Genomic DNA, 22911 nt, shown 5'->3' with positions numbered 1-22911 from the left:
GCCTTAGTGTGGAAGTACTATATATATATATGCAAGATTTTCAGAGTGTCCAATAGTTTTTCATATATATATATATATATATATACACACACACACACACACACACACACACAAAAACTGAATTAACACATTTTTATATTCTGTAATTAGCACCATGAAATAGTGTAATTCGCTATGGCGTTTTCTTAAAAAAGAAACATTTCCAGCAGTATGCATTTCATTTCTTGCAAATTTCACTGTGCTAAAATTACAGAAATTTAGGTGTCAGGGTTTTGCAGAGAATCAACAGAGGCTCAGGACCCAAATGCAGAGTAAAATAAAGGGGATTTATTCTTATAAAAATAAACAAAAAAACAACAAATATGCTGAGTGAAAAACACAAAGTTTATAGCAGAGCTGAGTTAAGTGGGGCTGTGGCAGACGAATAGGAAGCAGGACCGACCAGAACCGACAGACAAGATTAGGTGAAGGGAACAGGACCAACATGAGACGCTAAATGAGAAGAACTGGCACTGAATAGCACACACGAGAAGACTGAAATAGGGAGAGAAATCAAACGGGTTAAAAGAGAGTGCAGGTGTGAGTAATAAACTAATAATAGGCGGGGTATGACGCAAGACTGAGAGACATGCGGCAATACAGAAACAAAACAAATCCACGTGATCTCACAAGACACAAATCACCCGAATGGCATGATACAATGATACAAGGCAATGTACACTCATGCCAACCAACAGACGAGATGAGAGAATGTGTAGCAACGGCAAACAAACCAAAGCCACGCATTCCCACACTACGCCACACGATGCACGCAACAGGCGGCAAAATGAGACAGGACACCTGCGCAAGAGTTCGGCCACACACAAACCCGACACCTCAGACTGAAGTGACCAAACCTCACTACAATGTGAAGACAGCTCGCAATCCGGGCACACAACGCGAGGTGCACCCGTGTTCTCAAGAGACAGACATAAACTATAGATGTGAGTGCAAGCCGGCAAGATGACATAAGCGCAATGCACCCATGTCAATAACAGACAGAACATGGAGCATGAGTGTCCAGATCCAGACACAGACAGAAACCGAACCAGACAGGGAAGTCAGGATCCAGACACCATGCTCCGGACATTAAAATTTGACAGAACGAAGAGATTGACGTGGGTGCATGCCTCCAAGATGCCATAAGCGCAATGCACTCACACCAGTAATAGACAGACAAAGAGTGTGAGTGTCCGGATCATGACACCAATTGAAACTGAACCAGACAGGGAAGTCAACACAAGACAGACATAAAGGACGATGACGTCACTGTCCTGTCACATAAAAACCCAGGCTGACAGAGTGACAGGACCGTGACATTAGGGGAATGGTTCTGTCCCCTAGAATAATTTTAAAGAAATAAGGCTTTAACAAAACAAAAGTTTTAGTTTTATAGGTAATATTATGTAGTTTTTTCTACTTTTTCCTAAGAACTTTTTTTTTTTAAAACATATTTTTATTTCATTATTTATGTGTACAATTTGTCATATTTATAACATGAATTGATGTCCGCCATACTTCTATCATTACCATCACACCAGGCATTTTAGAGAACAGTTGTGTTTTTACAGAATCATTTATATTAGGTTATCATGGAAATGGGAAGTGATGCATTATCATCACACAATATCAAATCCGCACCACCACACGTTAAACCAAAATCCACTTAACGTTTGAATAAGGCCGTGATTAAATATTTATTCCAGAACATAAAACATAGTTTGTAGAGATTCCATTTTTCAATATAACAAGTAGGTCATAATTAAAGAGTCATCCCAATATTATTATTATTATTTATTTTATTTTTGTACCAGTATTTTTTGTGCATTCATTTTTTACTTGTGTTCCATACATTCGGTTAATGTATGTCAAAGACAGGTGCTTACAAACAGACCTACATACTGTCCATAGTAATATCACAACAGTTCAACACCAAATGAAATGACTGCCTCACAATTGTAATCAATCTCCTGGCACTATTAATAATGGTCATTAGAAGCTCATCAGAGCCATAGGTACAATGTAAAATATTTAAATTTTCAATGAACTTGTGCTGAGTCACTCCAGCCAGGTCCCCTAAGCAACCAAATTGGCCCGGTTGCTAGGGAGGGTAGAGTCACATGGGGTAACCCCCTTGTGGTTGCGATTAGTGGTTCTCGCTCTCAATGGGGCGTGTGGTAAGTTGAGTGTGGATTGTGGTGGGTAGCATGAGCCTCCACATGCTGGGAGTCTCTGCGGTGTCATGCACAACAAACCACATGATAAGACTCGGGGATTGACTGTCTCAGAAGCAAAGGCAACTGAGACTTGTCCTCCACCTCGGATTGAGGTGAGTAACAACGCCACCACAAGGACCTAGCAAGTAGTGAGAATTGGGCATTCCAAATTGGGCGAAATGGGGATAAAAAAAACTTTCTATGAACTACTTCCAGTCTAATTTAGTTTAACTGAAAAAAATTTTTGATTTGGGATAATAACGTAACACTCTTTCTTTGAGTCAGGATTTTTGTATACATTAAAAATGCTAATTAAGCACAGTGACTTGAGTGCACTTTTTTTGTAGGGCAATGGTAGAAATGGTAGAAAATTGTAAAAATGGTATGGTTTCAGAAACATATGAATACTAAGAAAAAATTTCTATATATTTCAATAAAATAAAAGATTTTACCAGATTTTTTTCTTTTTCATCATCTTGGCCATTTTTATTTGTCATTGACCAATATATTAAACTAAACATAAATTGTTAATGGTATGATGATAACCACCTTATGTTATGATTTAATAGCTCAACCTTTATTTATTTAAAATGTATTGCAACATTTTGGTCGCACAAACTTTATGGGTCCAAAAAGCAAATGTGTTCTTAGTGAGAAGAGGAACACATTTCCCACATTTCCACATTTCAAGACTGTGGCTCAAAATTTTTAATTAGAGTTACTAGGCAACCCCAGCTCTAATTCATTCTATTATTCATCTAATTATTGAGATTATTACGTTTAGCAACATAAAAAACCTGCGTGTGAAATGCAACTTTGAACTTTTCACCATGAACTCAAAACGTTTATAAAAGGAAGAGAGAGACAATTTTCTAACAATTCTGTCATTTTTGTCCATTCAAATTTTCCAGTTTAATCATAGCAAAGGGTTTTTTAATTAATGTGAACATTTTGAAATGTGTAATTAATAACCCCAAAAAGTGGAAAATCCTAAACACAGCCACCATGGGTCCAAGAGGCAAATTTGTTCTTCATGAGAAGATGTACATGTGTGTGAAATTGTAGGTCTGTTTCTCAAATGATCAGAGCTTTCATATACTGTAATTTATATAGCCATTGCTAACCACAGTGCCAATCAATAATTATTAAAATCACCCTAATAAATTAACTGCAAGCGAAATTTGGAAACATTTCACCATACAATGCTGAAAGTACATTTGTTTTAAAAAGTAATAATAATAAGAAAAACATAAGTAAAAAAGAGCATATGATATATGTACCTCTAATTAACTCTAGTTGGTTGTGACCTACCATAAAAATTGGTCACTGGTCTGTTCTGATAGGACTGGGGACAGCAGATAAATAATTAAAAATATATATTTATAAATGCAATTTATATAACTCAACTAAACAAATAATTGTGCATAGTTAGGTTAGTTAAAATAAATAGGCTATGTTAATCATTTTGCCATGATAATTATTGGTCCTATGAAGTTCATGGTAATATTAAGGGAATGGTCCACCTAAAAAATGATAGTTGTCATTATTTACTTTATTTAATATCATTATTGTTCCAAACCTGTATGACTTGCTTACTTCTGTGGAACACAAAAGGAGATTTTTGGCTGAATATTAGGTACAGTCTTAGTCATCTTTCACTTTCATTGTATCTTTTTTACCATACCGTAAAAGCGAATGGTCTCAGTGGCGGGTGGCATGGGGTGGCAGATTTCACCCTAAAAATGAGCTTTGCCACCCAAACTCTTACCCTGCTTGCGTCCTTGAGACGGTGCACAACGGCTTAAATTGTCAGTGTCGCACATGGTCCATAAGAATATTCCACTTGGTCTGAGAATGTCATATGGGTTTGGAACAATATGAGGTCAATGATGACCCTAACCCTAACTGTTTGATTTTAATGACTTTACTTTTTTGGTACTCTGTTGGATTGCCACATGCTGTCCAATGTAAAATCTGGATTTTAAGGGCAACATCACATTAGAACCACTGTGCTATATGACACTCAATATGACTTAAACAGCTAAAAATCAAGATGTAGGCCTATACAATATAAAACTGATAGTTTTGAAAACTTTTAAAATAATGAAATTAATCATGATTAAGTATTTTAATTAGGGCTGACGATTTAATGCGCCAAAAAGATTACGCATTTAATCATGTCTCTGGACCATAATAAAGAATATTCCTTCCATGTGAGCAGTTAAAGCATGTAGTACCACCTGTTTTCTCCTGGGGGCAGTAAGCGAAACTTGCTGTATAGACAACTCGCAGCTAACACAGCGAACAAACCGCACTTAACCGAGAGCAGACAGACAACACAAGATGAGAACACGTTCTTGCGTACAAACAGCTTGATAGAGTGCAAATCCTAATGCAGGCATCTAAAAACATGTTTTTCTAAGTTTCAAACTTTGTTTAACTTGACAACCACCTAAAAATTGTAAATTTATGACGAAACGCATCCGAGACGCTCCAAAAGCATCCGTCTGACACAGGTGTACATTTACGCATCCTTAGACAAGCCCTTACAATAAATCTCGGACTGATTGACTAATTAAATTGCAAAATGTATTGCTGTGAACTGTAGGCCAATGATTGGCTTATGTTCAATAATTTGGAAATCAACAATATATTGCATTCTAAAGCCACTTTTTGTATTGTATTTTTTAATGCTTCACTTGTGTGCCAAAATAATGTAATGCATTTTAATTATCTGTATTATTATTTTTATATATATATATATATATATATATGTTTTAGTTATAATTATTTTATCATTATATATTTAATTATTATTTGAGGGGCTTTCTCAGCAAATATTTATGTATGCAATTAATTTGGTTGATTAATCGGCATACCGTGTAATAAATTTGATTAAAAATTTTAATCAATTGACAGCCCTAATTTTATTCTATTGACACTCCTAGTTTCAGGGGGATGGGGGCCTTCAAATATTGTCTTGAACAATGGAGGCCTTGGAATCAGAAAGGTTGAGAACACCTGCTATATGGTAATGGTTTATGAAAGAGGTTTTGGTATACGGTTCCTCACTAATAAGTCTGCTCTGTGCTTTCAGGTGAAAAACCGCACCAGTGCAGTATCTGCTGGCGTTCATTTTCGCTGAAGGATTATCTTATCAAACACATGGTTACGCACACGGGCGTCCGAGCTTACCAGTGCAGCATCTGCAACAAACGCTTCACACAGAAGAGCTCACTCAACGTCCACATGCGCTTGCACCGCGGAGAAAAGTCCTACGAGTGCTACATCTGCAAGAAGAAGTTCTCCCATAAAACCTTGCTCGAGCGCCACATGGCCCTGCACAGCACTGGAACGGGGGTCTCCGGGGTCAGTGCCACGGGAAACACCGGTGGCCCCGCATCCATCCCGGTTCCGATGGCCGTTCCAGAGCCAGGAGCAGGAGTGGTGGCTCTCGCCATGCCGGTGGGTGCGGGCGGAGTAGGGGGCGGAGTCGGAAGCACCGGAGTGGGCGTTGCTGCAGAAGCAAGTTGCCAGGAGGGGACCACCTACATGTGCTCCGTGTGCCCAGTCAAGTTTGACCAAATCGAGCACTTCAATGACCACATGCGCAAGCATGTCTCCGACGGATAAGTACAAATAAAAAAAAACTTGCGTACACATGAAAAGAATGAAATGATAAAGAAAACGGCACTAGATTTTTTTTTCTTATATTGGGGCATGAAGAGTAATGAGTATAGACACTGGCACATTAAGTTTTCTAGAAAAAGAAGCGTTTAATTTTTTTTTCTTTTTTTTGTCCATGCTATTCTTAAAGAATTAAAAAGATGGTGGCCTTAAGGCTGTGTAGTTGGAAAATGATCCACTGGCTGGATCCATACTACTGGCCTCTAAATATGTATGCTTTCCTTAAAATACTGATTTATGTGTTGAACACTACCGAAAGGCCTGCGAAAGAACACACAAACACACACACAAGAAAGAAAAGATTCACATGCACAGATACACTTACACACATACACAAAAACAAATACACACACCCATGCATGCACTCACACATACAAACTTCTTATACACCCTTATATATGGTAGAGGTATTTTGTACGTATGTGTATTTGTGCATGTGAGCGTGTGTGCACAAAAAATTGCAGTGAATTTTTTTAACTTGTAAATCTTTTCCCATGTAGACCGTATTGGACACTATAAGCGTCCAAGCTTACTGTGGTATATATATATTAAAAAAAAAAATTAAAAAAAAAAAGTAATTTGGCTCTAGATTTATTCTAAAGAAATGATGGTCACGTGTTTGCCTTTATCGTGCGATAGGAATAGGAGAGTTGTTCAATTTGACACTGGGTTTTTATTTATTATTATGGCAATGAGGATGATGATGATGATGTTGTTGTTGTTGTTGTTGTAAAGGTACAAGCCAGTTTTAATAACTGTATTAAAATGGGAATTTTTGGGAGTGGTTTTGTGAACGATTATGAATATGATTTTTTTTCCCCACCACGCTTTTTTTTTAAGGTCAAGTTTACAAAAAAAAAATGTTTATTAATGACAGTATTTGAGCAAAAACTATGAATGCCGTTAAGAATTTCCAATTTGTTTTGCATACACTGCCACTAAGACGACTGTTAGTTGACCTCTTCCACTTCATAACAAAATGTAATACAAAGTTCCTTTTTACTTTTAGACAATTCTTTTCATGTGTTCCGTGATTTTTGTTTAAAAACAAAAGAAGGCAAGGAAAATGGCAGATTTTGTATGCAAACAGTCCCAGAACCCAAGTTAATTGCTGCTCCTCACAAGCTCACTTGGAGAATGTTGTCAGCTGTAGAATCCAACATGATGTGGATATTTCTAATATTACTATTATTATTATTTGTTAGTGACATGGAAATGTTAAGCTATTTAGGGCCATTGGCTAGGTTAGATCAAAAGTGAGCTGGACAGAAATAACCTCCTAAAGGAGTAAAAACTCTGTATTTCCTGTCATTGGTGACTACTGTGACTCAGCTGTTTGGGCCGGTGAGGTGATTCAAATGCACTACTCCTGTTCCTACAGCCCCACCTAGTGGCTCAAACAGCCGTCAGTGTTTTGTTGCCTGACGAGACGTACAGAGGGCGCTAAGAGAGACAGAATGAAATAGGGACACAAGGCAACAGAAACATCTACTGAACCACAATAAAATAAACACGGTCATTCATTTTTTATATACCACATATTTTCAGAGAAATCTTTTCAGACAATAAGAAACATTCCCAAATGTATCACCATATAGACATTGTGTGTGTCGAATGTTTTTTGGAAGTGAGGAAAGAAGGTTTGTAATTTTGGTGTTCCGTCACTCAAAAGTTCTGTGTTCATATTTGGCTTTATTGTACACTTATTTTATGGATATGAAAGACTCATCTGCCGTGCAACTGCAATCTGGCAATTTGCTCACTTATTTGAACAGAAACACCTTTGTAGTGTAGTTCAAATGATGACGAAACATACACAATCACACAATTTATTCACAATTAATTTTGGTCGAATAAGTTGTAGGTTTTTTAAAAGAAAAACAGTGCTCCTTTGCACATTTACTTCAAAATCCTGTGCTTAAACATGAATTGTTTTACTTAAGAAATGAAATTCTATGATTTTCATTTTTTGTTTTTTCATTGTTTATAAAGGAAATATCTTTCTTAAAAGCTTGATAAGAAGACTGCATTTTTTTTTTTCTTGCATATATGTTGCACTGCTTAAACCAATAAGTGCACTACTGTTACCAGAGATGTTCTAGTTTTAGAGATAACCATTTTTTATTATCAAATATTTGGTTCTATAGTACAATTGTGTTTGAGTAGTTTTGTTCCTTTTTTTGATTATAGATAAAATTAAATTTCTTGGCTTTGTTATCATCACTTGCTATTGTATTTACTTTGTGCTCTTTATGCAAGCATATTTTTTTTGTTTGTTTATTTATATTCAAACCATTGTGAGAAACTATGTCAGAACCTTATGATGCCCCCCAATCCATCCCTCCAACACCCCCCAGCGCTGTTAATTAATTAAAGCAAATATTCCGTTCTCTTCTCATTCATAAAGCATTCATACCCAACTAAATCAAAAAAACTTCAAAAATCTAATAAAAATAAAAAAAATTATTGTAGTGTGTGCCTAAATATATGATTCATGTGTTTTAGAACAAGAACGTTTCTTTGAGAGGGTCGTTGTGCAAAGCTTTTAGTGCTATGTAGGGATCGTGTGTGTGTGTGCGTGCGTGCGTGCAACATGTTTGTGTGTGTATATTCCTCTGGTATGTTTCAATTTGTGCGTTGTACGATTTGTGATGCCTGAACTGTAGGGCTTCCTTTGCAATATGCAGTACAGGTACAGCAACAGTGACAACATGTTATCTTACAGACTTGGGAGTGCATTTGGTAACTTTCTCAAGAACAATCATTGCTATTTTCCCCTCACATAAATAACAAGAGGAAAATTATGCTCTTGCTTTAAGCCTGGCTAATATGATCCAGCGTAACCCAAATGATGCGCCAGTGTGTGATTTCAACAAATATAGGCCTCTTCTCAACCATGCTGAATCTTCTGCAGTACACTTCTGTGCTTTGAGACCAAACATCACTTTTTACTCAACTATGCTGCAAAGCTTGGCCACAGGCTGTGATGTATCTGTCCGAGGTGTTGCCTTAGACTAGGATATGTGTTTGTTTGTCTGTTCTCTCATTTGGAATTATTTTCAGATATTCAAATCAAGTTTTTGTCCGCTTCTTTAGAAGAACTGCTCCTGGTGCTACAGCGTAGGCCCTTGGTGTACCAAACGGTTGTGTTAAGTAGTAAAAAGGGATATGTTTTGTGTTGGTCACATTTATTAGGTTTTGATAATGGAGATTTTGGGTGGTGGTTCTTGTGGTGGTTCTGGTGGTGGTGGTGGTGGTTGTGTCTGTATTCTAATCTCTTCCATTTTTAATCGTGGCCATAGTTGATATCATCCAACATTGTTTGTGAGACCTGCCTTTATCGGCCAATCAAAGGGTGCTTTTTGTCAGAAATGGAAAATTAATAATAATGAGCATTATCTAAAGAATTACAAAATTATTTAAAAGATATTCAGACAGTGTACAGTGGGGTTCAAAAGCCTGAGACCATATTGAAGCGCAAAAAATACTCTGGATAACATGGATCAACAACTAAGAAATTCTGAAACTTGTGTTCATATTTCTGTACATTTTTTCACTCTAATGGTGATGCTTGCTAATCAAATTTAGAATGCATTTTTTTATTAAATTACAACAATGCTAAACAGAAGCATTTTTCACTACTGGTCTCAAACTTTCAGACCGTAATGTATATCAAATCAATTACTGTCCATGTGGAATTTAAAAAGTAAAAAAAAAAAAAAAAAAAGATACAGCAGCAAAAATTGTTATTCTCTTTAATACCTATCGGATATATCCCTAGTGGAGCATTGGGCCAGTTAAAATGTATTTATACACATTAAAGCTGAAGTGTGTTAAAATGCTTTCTGTCATCCCAGCTTACTAGAAAGTGACAACTATTAAGGCCCACATACTATGCGTGGAGAGATCCGCAATGCGGACACCCGAAGTATACTTTGGCCTTAAGTAAGACATTCTTAGGTCAATTTCCTTGAAAACTGTAAGCACTGTCAATCTGTTGCACTACAAATATCGCTCTGCTTGTTTTGAGCGACCCATCCAGCCCAGCACAACAACATTGACTCAACCAATGGCACACTGGTGCAGAAATGACACATTTCAGCTTTAAATCTCCTAATATGTACTACGAAAAAGAGCTGATAGGTAGATATTACTTCCAAATGGTTTGTTAAATGAGGTTCAAACAACCCAAATATGCTTACATTGGCCATCATGGCTGTCTTTACAGAGAGCCTCAATGATATTTAAATAAAGCATCCAAATGCCCTATTGCTTGTAAAGGTGTTGCAACTCTAATCTAGTCTAATTTACACAAGGGATATATTTTAGAGTAGGGCAGAGATTAACCGATGGCGACAGAAATACCAACTTTGCAATACAGTATTGGACGACTGTCTAGTAAATGTTACGTAGGGCATACACGTACCGCTACATGCAAATGTATTGTAATTTCTCTGTTCATTTTGGTATGGATTCATGGAGACCGTGTCACCGAACCAACCAAGGCTTCATTGTTAAAGGCTTCATTGTTAAAGTGTTATGATAGGCTTTAACGTCAGACATTATTGTGACTCTATGTTTGTTCATATGTAAAAAGGAAAAACAAAGGCAACAACAACAACAAAAATGGTTTTATTTTACCAAGACTTTGGTTAGCCAAAATTGTGTAGTTTGTGAAAGTGTGAAAAACCTGCACGAAAATATTTAGACACAATTCAGATGCTTAAATGTCATAGTCTGCTTACTATACATTACATCTACTGGACACCGGTCCTGTGGGTTCTAAACAGCACTATGGTGATCACTTCAGTGGGCTAGTTCAGATAGATGTTTTTAATACAGTATATATTTACGGTTCGTAGACATAGAATTAGCTCTTATTTTTGTTTCTGTTGCTGTGTAAAATGGTAATTTTAGAATACATGATCATTTTCTTCAGTGTACAGTATAGCTACAGCATCCTCTAATGCTTATACAGTAAGCTTTTGTTGTAGGACATTCACCTACTTTTCTCCTTTTTAACAAAGGTACATTTTTTAAAACTTAGTTTATAAATAATTTCTATTTTTAAATGTTATCTTGTGGGCAGAAAAGAAAGGCCTTGGAATGAATATAAACAGTCAAATTATTTGTTTAATTATATGCTCGTATTCATAACAACGTACAAAATAAATACATGTGCATCCCGGAATACTGCTTTGAGAAATGCCCACTGGATTTTAGTAATCATTCCGATTCAGACTATTTTCCCCATCTCCCATATAATGTACCCTTTTTAAATAACCAGATGCAAACATACATTAAAATCTGCATTTAAATAGTTTTTTTTTATTCTTACAAACGACTTTATCTTCTAATATCTTCACATTGGTCAATAACAATTAAAAATGACAGAATATTCTCATCAGCATCTATAATACAGTACTGTAACCAAAATATACCATCTAACACTGTACATGTGGAGTTTTGCAATGCCTCTCCTTTGTAGAAGAAAAACTAAATGAAGTGCCTCTTTTTACAGCTCTAGGCTTAATAAAGCTCAGAATAATACTGTTATTTTTATTCTATAATAATAATACTTTCACGAAACCATAAAAAACCAAACAAACAAAAGTATTCACTGCCTAAAATGAAACACGTACATAGTTAATTATGGACACATCCCTCTATGAGGCAAGTATGCGGACTACCAGCAATAATAGAGTTACAAAATAGATCTGAAAAGAAAAAAAACTTGACTTTTGAGGACCATTATTAAGTAAGGGTGTTCTTTTGTCTTTTAACCCCTGAAATCACCAAAATGAAGCTTGTTTTATTATACAATATACAGTGTTATATTGTGTCCAAAGTGCCCCTGTTTTAAATTAATCATTAAAAAAAAAATAAAAAAATACATGTTTGCACATGTTTTTAATTTCATGTAATATTTTTTCGAACTGCCTTTAGAGTTTCATGGTTAAATAAGACACACGTTGTAGATGCCCTACTTAAAATGTCTGCATTGTCAGTATGCAGCTAGTTTATTGGACCCAGTTTGTCCAAAACAATTTGTTCTTCCTATTCTGTTTCCTCTTCTTCCTCTCTTCTTCTTGATTCTTTTCTGTTGAATTTGCTTGAGATGACTTCTTTCAAGGATTTTAATACTAAATGCTTTGAGCAGTGCTTGTTATGATCAACATAATATTATGAAAACAATACTCAATTGTCATTGTTTGTGTGAACAGATGTTCATTTGTTTTTTCATTGTTCTGTTAGATTAGCCATATAAAGGAGAGAATTAACAGCAGTTAAAGTGAAACTAGTAAAGTCAGAGACATACAGTTTGTATCTTAGTATTCAATAGATAACCATATCATATGTTCAAAATCAAAGTTATGTTAGCATGTTTCTTTTCTAACACTTCTCTTTTTACATTACAGCTCTGAATGATACTCTATTCACTACTGATTATATGATATTCTTCTGCTTGTATCATATGCTCAAATCCAAAGACAAAAGCATTTACTCTATATATGTCTACAAATAGTTCTTTTTTTTTTTTTCTGAAACAATAGAAAATGTTACATATATGTACAGGACAAAGTACAATGCAGAATTGAACAGGAAAAACAAGCAAATATAGTAACAAAATATCTTTAGAGGAAGCATATATTCATGAAAGTTCAGATGCAGATACTTCAGTTTGTGTTACTATCTCACACAAGGCATACTTTTCACATGATTGCTGACTGCACAATTTAAAAATAACTTAAAGATGAAGTGTGTGATTATTTTTTTTTTATTATTATTTTTTTCGATGTTAAATCTTTCTCCTGTGCTAACAGAGACAAATATAAGTAAGACTTTCGTAGATTGATTCCTCCTAAAAGTGTAAACACTGACTCAGTGGCACTTTCAAAACATTGCTTTGTTAGTTTCAGCATCTCGCCCAGCCCGACACAGCAACTTTGACTCAACCAATGCTTGAGTTTGGGGTAGGACTGTTTGACGGCTAGTGTAAGACAGGGGGAGTGTTTAGGAAACCTGTTGTTTCGTATATTCGAAGCTCATTATATTTGCAACTCCATTTGGTGACGCTACTGGTGCAGAAATTACACACTTCAGCTTTAAGGGCCTGCAAGGAATTTGGGACAGATGGTGTTCCTTGTACTAAGCTGTAAGGAGTCATGATGCCATCTTCTCGTATCTGTGAAATGCATGTTTTGTGCTGTCGATATCCCCACAATCACAGTCTATGTAGACAGGAAGAAATCTGTCCTGTTAAAATTAAATCTCAGTTGACTGGTAACATGATGATTTTAGTAGGCCAATTACAACTATTTTCAGTTAAACAGTAAATCAATCAAACTATTAATTCATGTAACATATTTGTTCCACTTCTGTCATGATTAAGAATAAAATATATTTTCCATGTCAATTACTTCTGGTTAAAAATAATTTTATGTCACAATCGCAATGCTGGACCAAAAAGAAAAATTCAAAATGATTTATTGCTATGATGTAATTAGAATTCCCATATACCACTGAAAAACTACCGCATATCTGTCCCACTGTAAAAAGCATGCCAAATTGTTGTTTAAACATTGACTACAAATTGATGCAATAATCTAGTAGATATTAAATGGATAGCTCACCCAAAAAAATTTAATTCTTATATCATCTTGCTATCCCAGATGTGTATGACTTTCTTTCTTCAGCAGAATACAAAAAAATATTTTTTTATGAATATCTACGCTTTGTTGGTCCTTACAATGCAAGTGAATGGTGACCAGACCTTTTAAAGCTCCAAAAATGACATAAAGGCCATTTAAAAGTAATCTATATTAATCCAGTGGTTTAATCCATGTCTTCAGAAGTGATATGATAGGTGTGGGTGAGAAAGAGATCAAAATTGAGGTCCTTTTGTACCATAAATTTCCACTTTCACATTCTGGTCACCATTCAATTACATTGAAAGGACCTACAGAGCTGAAATATTCTTTTAAAAATCTTTTTTCGTGTTCTGCTGTAGAAAGAAAGTCATACTTATTTGGGATGGCATGAGGGTGAGTAAATTATGAGATAATTTGAATTGTATTGGCCACGCCCAACAGGATGTTTAATTGGAATGACAGGAAGTGCACTTTACACAAATTGCATTCTAAATTCAATTTGGGAAGGTCCAAAACCCTGCTGTTACTGGTGATCTGGTGACAGGATTATGGTTTCTCCTTTTATCAGTTGCCATTTGGGCAAATCAAATTTAAACCAGTTGATTGTTATGAGAATGATGTGGGCTTATGTCACAGGTTTTCAGATACTTTGGTCTTTAGGACTCTAAGAGTACATGGAGAATGTTTTTCCTTTTAACAAGCTGCACAATTTTGACCTCTGCATTCATTCCAACAGGCAATGTTTGTGTGAGGTAATACAAATTTGTGGACAGTTTGTTGACAAACAGAAGAGAACATCACAATTGCTTCTGAGACTTAGACAGACCTTTCCTGATCTTCAATAACAGTACCTACTCAGTCCAATGTACTGTAGAGTCCTTGATGTCTTTTAGAGTACTGTAGCTACACTCTCAATATGATTTACACATCTTTGTAAATCTACAAGTAACTTGTCAGTACATGTCCCACCCCCTCCCCCATACATTGCTTTTCAGTTTACAGATCCCATAGTAATAAACTTCATTGTACATATATGATGTTGTACATAATCAAAATATTGTAAAGTTCAATCCTGAAGCTATCAGTCATATCTCTCTCTGTATATATAAATGTGTGTGTGTTTGCGCGCGTGTATAGAGAGAGAGTGGGGGGGGGGGGGGGCAATTATTCCATGAGAGCAGTCTAATTTCATGTTCATTCACATAAATACAGAGTTTTCTATGTACGTAAGAAACATTTAATAATAATACACATCGTAAATTTGAAACTTTAAAGTTAGGGACATTTATATACTGTATATTCCTTTGGCTGATGCTTTTGACAATGTGATATACAGGTATTGTGTATAGGCAAGAAGTAGATTAGCGCAACAGATAGATAAAACACTTATCTCTTTAAGAATATTACATTTCTTGGAATCGTTTGTACTTCACATAGTTGCAATTAAACTAAACAGCAAGTCTAGCAGATGATCAATTATTAATTATCATTATGTCCGTTTCATACAATAGTGTTTTGTTTTGATGGCCATTCGATTTTAATCTGCCAAATTATTTTACCATGTTTTGATTTGTTTTAACCAATGCTGAATTGATGTATTCAACTCACAGGAAAAGCTGATACTTCTGTTGAAATCTGTTAAAATCCTTCATTGAACATTCAGTAAGCTTACTAGTATTTGATCATTCTAAACCCAATTTGTAAAACAGGAACTCAATCAAGGAATCATCATACCCATAAACACTCCTTTATCTGTTTACTAAATGACAATTTTTTCACCCTCTTGTTTATTCTTTTCTGTTGAATTTTCCTGAGATGACATTTTAATCTATTTATTCATTTCCTTTACTGCTTAGCAAACATAATATGAAATGTAAAAGAATATAAAAGCATACATTTAAAAGAAAATTTAAATTAAAGAAGAAAAGCTCTGCTAATATACCTTATTACTTTAATGTCATCAGTCAAATCGAAAGGTTTTCCAGGTTTTCATCTAGAAATGCTGTAATCCATATAAATTGGTTTACTCTTCCATTGGCTAAGGTTGTTTGCTTTATAATCGCCCTTAAATAATGTGTATTTTAATCGGGGGGGGGTTGGGAATTATCCAACCTTTGCTTCATCTAGTAATTGTTGTTGGTTCCCTTGCTTTTAATTTGAAGCTTTAACCTTTATTTTCACCATTTTTATTTGCACCAAATGTGCTAATGCCTGAGCAACGCAAAGCGGGGAAGTGAAAATGTATTCCAACGCTCCAAAAGTCATTTAAAAGTCACATTTAACCATTAACTTTCATGAAGATTCATTTTCTTTGCTTACACAGATATGGTGGAGAATAGAATTTCCAATATTGGTAATACTTATTTTGCCTTCATCTTGGACTCTCAATCTTAAGACAGTTTTCACCTGCAATCAGCAGCTTGCGTTCATTCATCAATTGGTTAATTGGTTGCTGACTATAGCTTCATGATTTTTTTTAATCAAACAAAACTAGAAATAATTTGCACTGATGGGAGATGTAATTCATTTGCTATGTCTCAATGTTTTTTTAAATACTTCAGTTTTTTTTTTTGTTTGTTTTCTTTTGTTTGCTGCTCTGCTAGAATTTCTTTCTGTTATCAAGCTGGACCAAGCCTGTTGTTTGTTGTGTTTGCACATAACTGTTTGTATTTTTGTACCATTTGTTGATTTGAGTTATTAATTAATTAATGAAATAAAATATAATACAATCAGGTTAATTTACCCAAACAAAAATTCTAATAAAACATTTTAACAGATTTTCAAGCATAGATGTTTAACCCAAAGTTAAATATATCCTAATTTTAATAATGGAATCATTTAACATAAAACAACACTGAAATGTATCTGTTTATATATTTGTGCTAACATTTCATCTTTAAGGACCAAATTTCCTTTTTTGTTTGCAACACACACTGTAATCATATAAAGATATTTCTTATGTGAATATTTGGATGGAAATGTGCATATCATAGTGAAATTCAACCCCTTGGCAAATAGACAATGGTGTAATATGACACAACAAAGGCTTCTTTATTCCTTCCGTTGCTTTTTTGGTTCGATATATATATATATATATATATATATATATATATATATATATATATATACACTTTTATATGCAAAAGTAGAATAGAATGTAGAGGGCATAATCCCCATCAAGTTCTTGGTTTTTAGGTTGTGTGCTATAAACCTGAAGACGTTTATGGAAACCTGATTGGTTTTAACATGCTAGTAGTCACTATTTTAAGCCATATCTGATGCTTTGTTTTTTTTCATGCTTTATTTTCATAAACTTTATTCTTTAAATTCATATAAAAAATTCAAAACTGAGCAGATGTGGAGCTGTTGTAGTAAAGGTACTAAATATCTTCCAGTATTCAAACTTCCCTATTGGATGCTGCATTAGTCATTGTCATATGTTTTCACAGAACGGGGGCTACAGGGGCGCAAGCAGATTTCTCTTCACACTCTGTCCACGTCCTTTCACCCCTGCCCCTGCTAAGATCTGTGCATGTCACTGTATGTTTTATAGTCTTCAAAAGTTTGTTTGCTTTGTAATACCTGCTGTTTAGAGATATTAAATAAGGTGTATTAGTGTGTGTGTGTGTGTACAAGGCCATTTTGTTTTATTTTTATATGTCAAACACTGGACTAGAGTGATTTTTTTTTTTTTTTTTTTACAAATTTCAAAAGTTATTATTTTTAAAGCATGGCCACAAAGCAGCACGGCATATAGAATTATTGCAACCAACCCATTCAACAGCTTCATTCAGCTACAGGGGTTGTCTACACTCAACTTTCTGTCCCGATTTTTGTTGGGAAAAATCTTTAAGCAACGCATCAGTTTTTAAATCACAATACCAGAGTTAAGTCTTTTCCCACAAAGCAGAAGTCATCTTTTTAAATCATTCCCTCTGTAAAACAATTGCATGATAATATACCTAAAGGGAAACCACTCATCTAATAAAACAACGGAAAGAAACCACTAAGTATAAAACTCTGTCAACCAATCCCCACGGTTGATCCCTGTAGCAATCCTCTTTGACTCAAAAACCCAAATACCACTCATCAAACCAGAAACGAATTTAGCACTAAAATAATTCTTGGTCTTCTTTGATAAATAGCAATACAACACTTAACTCACACTTACATGAACCACGTAAAACAACAAAAGCTTTTCTTCAATTATGCTGTTTCAAAAAAAAAATGTAAAGGGGGGTGATTTTTTGTTTGTGTATACAGGCACAATATGGAAGATGTAAACTTGGGTATGAAGTCTGTTAAAGAGAATACATGTAACGTGTCCGATTTATAGGTACAGTACATGTTATACTTCCTGTTGTGATTGTTTTGATCAATTATTTTTACAAGCCCAGAGGAAAAAAAGAGGTGGAGTTGGCAAACTGTCCCAGAAACATGAAGACATTTTGTGTTGTGGTGTTGCAACACTAATAAAATATTTATGGCAGGCCAACTCGCTTGTCTTTTGGAGAGACCAGTATAAATATGACATCATCTTGCGAGAGACCTTAAATGGGTGCAGACATGTACTTCTTGTTTCTTGTTATTAAATTATATTTTGTCGTTGATGTCGGTGATCTTTTACAATAAAATGTGTAGATGTCAGTACTGAACATGTTTCTGGGACTTTATTGGAAAGATAGGTGTTTTGTCACATGACTTGGTTTCTGCCTACCAATAGGAATGGCTCTTTTCCTTAAAAATTCCACGCACCAATCCATTCGAAGCCCTATTTATCCACAAAGGAGGAAACTGAGTAAAACAGCAAGGCTTTCTTTTTGGCTAATTATGCGTGATCTATAATAACTTATCATGTATAGTGCTGGTTTTTGATTTGTGGAAGTAGTGGCTTTCCTGTTAAAACTGCTTTGTGGTGTTGTTGAAAGGTGTTGCAGTTTGTCTAAATATGTTGCGTGTTAGAGGAAGCATAAGTATGTGCCTTCATGTTATCTTGGTGAGCTTGTTATAATAAGCTGAAGCCAGCCAGTTGTGTTTGCACTAAAACCAAACTGCTTTTGTGATGTAGGTAATTTGAGCAAGCTTGTTGCGTCACTTTAGCAGTATGCATGAGGGTGATACTTGGTGAAGTTCTAGGGATAGAGCTCTTATCTGTTGATTTGTAAACTAGTTCAGCTTAGGAAATCCCCAGAATAATATCCCAGCTTTGATCTGTTTAGTTCCAATGCCATCCGATCACATCATCATGTCTTGCAGTGACATATTCCATATTCAAAAGAAACACCAAACATGCATAAATTCAAATATAATATTACATGCTATAGAGTATTTAACATGTATGTGGAAAAGACTGTCTCGCATTGCTCTGAATCAGTGGGGATGCATGAGTTCATGAGGTCGCCTCAAGACTATTGGTCATGTTATTGTTTTGGTTTTATTTTGCGTTGCATTTGTAACTTATTTTGTTTATTGATACCTTAAAAAAGGCCTACATGCTTTTGAGTGTTACAAATGCACCTTATTCTCACCTCTCTAAAGAGACGGGCCTTGTAATATCTCTAATTTAGCACCTTACTACACAGCATGATTTCACTTTATGCCAGTTTTGCTATACTTCGTGCATATGATTTGACAGAAAAAATAAACCTTATATATATTGTTTATATATTTAAAGGGATGTGCCAAAGTTTGGAGGCGATCTCCCTTGTTTTTATGCTCATTATCAGTTTTTTTTTTCTGTTCCTTTCGCTTCAGTTATTTCAGTGGTATCCCATGTAACCTTTCTTACAAATGTGTTTAGAAAAAAATATATTTCAGCAAACAGTATCATTAACTGCCATTTTACAGTAAGCCCTGTATTTTCACGTATATTTACCAGTGATGTGTATTTGTTATTAAACAGAAAATAGCTGTAAAAGCTTCATTATGTTACATAATATTGTGACTTTTTCGAAAAAAACTGTGAAGACTTGCATATACTTTATACAGAAGTATTAAGCCTTAATGCAAAAGACTAAAAAAAAGAGTGGAAGAATAACTGATTGTTGCAAAGTAAGGATGATTTTTTTGTAAATGTTACCAGCACCTTTTTTTGTAATTTTCACTCTCTGAGGTATTGTACAAGTTCACTCTGTTTGTGAAGTTTGAATATGAAGGAATAAAAATAGTACTTTCCTGTACTTTACAAGACAGATGATTTGTGTTTTCATTTTGCACCATGAACTGTACAAAATACAACAAATACGTGATTAGTGATATTTTACTTCTCTTTATAACACTTCAAATAATATTCATTTGAAAATAACATCTAATACATCTGAAGTTTATGTATGTGTAAAGGAAGCAAATAAAACCTGTTATGATAAACTTACAACTGCCATATTTTGTACATATAATATTTAAAAGGTCTATTATTGATTTATTAATAAGATTGCTCGGTCTCATATAAATCATGCTCACAGGACAAGTAAACAGGTAAGTGGTCACAATTGTTACCGGTGGCAAAATACACGGAACCATTTTTTAAAAGACAACTTATTGACTCCCACTATCAAATTTTAGATTTCAAAGTATTATTACAATAAATAAAACGAAGTAAAAATAAATAAGTAGTTATTATTCTTTTTTCATTTCCTTTTCCTCCACAATTGCTTGATAGTAAAAAACATTTAATAAAATTTAATTATATTACTTTATTATTTGCAATTATCTATATTATTCCTATTAAGCAGCTGAGCAAAATGACTGTTTCACACACTGTATTTTCCAACCAGTTACAATTGTGATGAAGAATAAATCTTATACTTTCATTAACTTTTTAAAAAACATTTTGAAATTGTATACAGTTTTTTCATTGGGCTATCCAAGGAGTGAAACATGTGGCCACTCAGCTGGGAAAAATTGTGATTAAAACTAAAATCTAAATTTATTCATACAGTACTGTCAATTTATCTCACATGGTTGGTTATCTTATACAAAGGTCAGAAATGAACATATGGGGCTTGAGGCACAAATGCCACAAAATCCAAATGTGCAACAATAAAACATTGAGTGAGTTTATAATTTGTAACATTCTTTAAGATTGTATTCTAGGCTTATTATTCTAATAATTTAGATGGAGAATTTATTTTAACGAATTGATTATGTTTTTGACCTTAAGGTAGAACGCTTTTTTATAAGATTAGAAAATTATCTTTGTTATGCCTCATAAAGAAAACAAATTACTCCAGAAATTTCTGACACTGCCATATACAAAGTATATGTGTGAACATTTGCATATTGTCAACAAAGAGCAGGATAGACTGGGAATTAGAGGGAAGGAAACAATTATATCAAATGAAGTCCAGGCAATTATTATCTATGGTCCAACAAACAGAGTTCTTATCTTGGCAGTGGCTGCCTAATTAGCTCAACCGTATCAGACAACAACAACATTTTGTACTGTGTACTGCAACATTTTAATACTGCAATTCCATGGGCAATTTTCATTATTACAGTATAGAAGCATTATTAAGTGTATTATTATCATCATCATTAAAAAAGTTTTATTAAAAAGTTATAGCAATTCAAATAACTGGTTGTTAAATGTACTATTTTGAAAGATTTAACCAACTGTTCTCAAAATGTTTAATCTAGTAATTAATTTAATCTTTGACTTATTTCACTTAGCTGATCTTTTACTATTGGATATTTCAATTTTACATATTACAATATATTTTATATGAAGAATTATGAATTAATAATTGAATTAAAACTAGTCAAATGCAAAGAAAAAAAAATATATATATATATAATTTGTTTTCTTTAACTAGTGTCAATGTTAATTATAGATATCTGTAGCATGACTGTAGTAACAGTAATTGCACTGAATGAATGGCAGATAATTGTGAACTTCTGCTAGTGAAAATGCAGTTACAGATATCAAAAATTACTTTTGTGAAATTCCATTCCTGTTAGCATTTTTACTAGTGAAAAGTGAAGTCTTATCCTGACCTATACATGATTGAATGTCAAAGGGCTTGCCATACTGTAGTAGGTCATCTGGCTTAAAGGATTAGTTCACCCAAAAATGAAAATGATCCCATAATTTACTCACCATCAAGCCATCCTAGGTGTATATAACTTTCTTCTTTCAGCCAAACACAGAGTTATATATTAAATAAATATCCTCGCTCTTCCAAGCTTTATAATGGGAGTGAATGGTACCTTAGATTTTGAAGCCCAAAAAAGCGCATTCATCCATCTAAAAAGTAATCCATATGGCTCCAGGGGGTTAATAAAGGCCTTCTGAATTTTTGTAAGAATATTTTCCATATTTATAACTTTCTAAACTATAATCACTGGCTTCCGGTAATGGCCGTTCGCGTGTTCACAAAAGAGTCGAGTTCCAGCATACGACATAGGCTATGTATGACGTAGTTTTGTCTTTGTGTCATCTTGGACATACACTGACACCTAGAGGCTTGGACGCAGCATAATTTAAAATCAATTGATTTCAGTTTCAGAAGCCATTGTAGAAATTTAGTATATTCGGTCAGTCATGGTTACTTTAATCAATGTCTGGAAGTGTCAAATAACAGGACGGTTACTGAGATTAAGCGAGCAGTATTCGGCTGGTCATGTGATTCTAACATGGTAGCCCCCATGTGCAGACCCTCTCCATGTAGAATAAAACAGCTAACAGTAAGGTTACTGATATGACTGGAGTCTTCATTTAAATGTGAGATGATTTCCTACAAGTATTACAAAAACACAATTCAGATCTTTAGGAGTTAAACTTTAATACTTTTGCCATAGAGTAGTAGTGTGCAACTCTAAATTCGGATTTACACAAATGTAGATTTGTTAAAGTTTCTCCATGTTTTGAGGGATTAAAAAAAAAAAAAAAAAAATAGAAATCCTTAAATCAATTAAAAAAGAGGTTTTCCTTAAAACTCTCAAAATGACTGGCAACATGTATGGATTAACCCCCTGAAATGTAATCTATGTTATAATTTGCTTTACATGTTTTGGTATTATTAATTTTATTTATTTTTTATTATTATTTTTCTATATTATATGCTGCTTCGATTTTTTTTTATGTGTTTAACAATGATAATGCTTGTTTGTTATTTGAAAAGGTTTAATAAAGTTTGTGTGTGTGTGTGTGTGTGTGTGTGTGTGTGTGTGTGTGTGTGTGTGTGTGCGTGTGTGTGTGTGTGACCAAATGACCCCATAAGGATAGTAAAACCCGAAATTTTTGACCTTGTGGGGACATTTTTTTCGGTCCCCATGAGGAAAACAGCTTATAAATCATACTAAATTATGTTTTTTGAAAA

The 22911-nt window shown here is 34.4% G+C and overlaps 1 protein-coding gene across 3 annotated transcripts in view; it reads left to right on the top strand.

Moving 5' to 3' along the window:
• Nucleotides 1-9596, top strand: part of zbtb20 (zinc finger and BTB domain containing 20) — a 114775-nt gene extending 105179 nt beyond the window's left edge. For all 3 annotated transcript variants that reach the window (XM_052109733.1, XM_052109718.1, XM_052109726.1), the window contains one exon: nucleotides 5353-9596. In XM_052109733.1, the coding sequence (XP_051965693.1) occupies nucleotides 5353-5888 (536 nt within the window). In that variant the 3' untranslated portion in view covers nucleotides 5889-9596. The remainder of the gene's footprint in view (nucleotides 1-5352) is intronic.
• The last annotated feature ends 13315 nt before the right edge of the window (nucleotides 9597-22911 follow it).

This window comes from Xyrauchen texanus, chromosome 3, assembly GCF_025860055.1.
Source record: "Xyrauchen texanus isolate HMW12.3.18 chromosome 3, RBS_HiC_50CHRs, whole genome shotgun sequence".
NCBI lineage: Eukaryota > Metazoa > Chordata > Actinopteri > Cypriniformes > Catostomidae > Xyrauchen > Xyrauchen texanus.
Note: the sequence above shows the minus strand (reverse complement) of the source record. Positions and strands in the feature narration are given on the sequence as shown.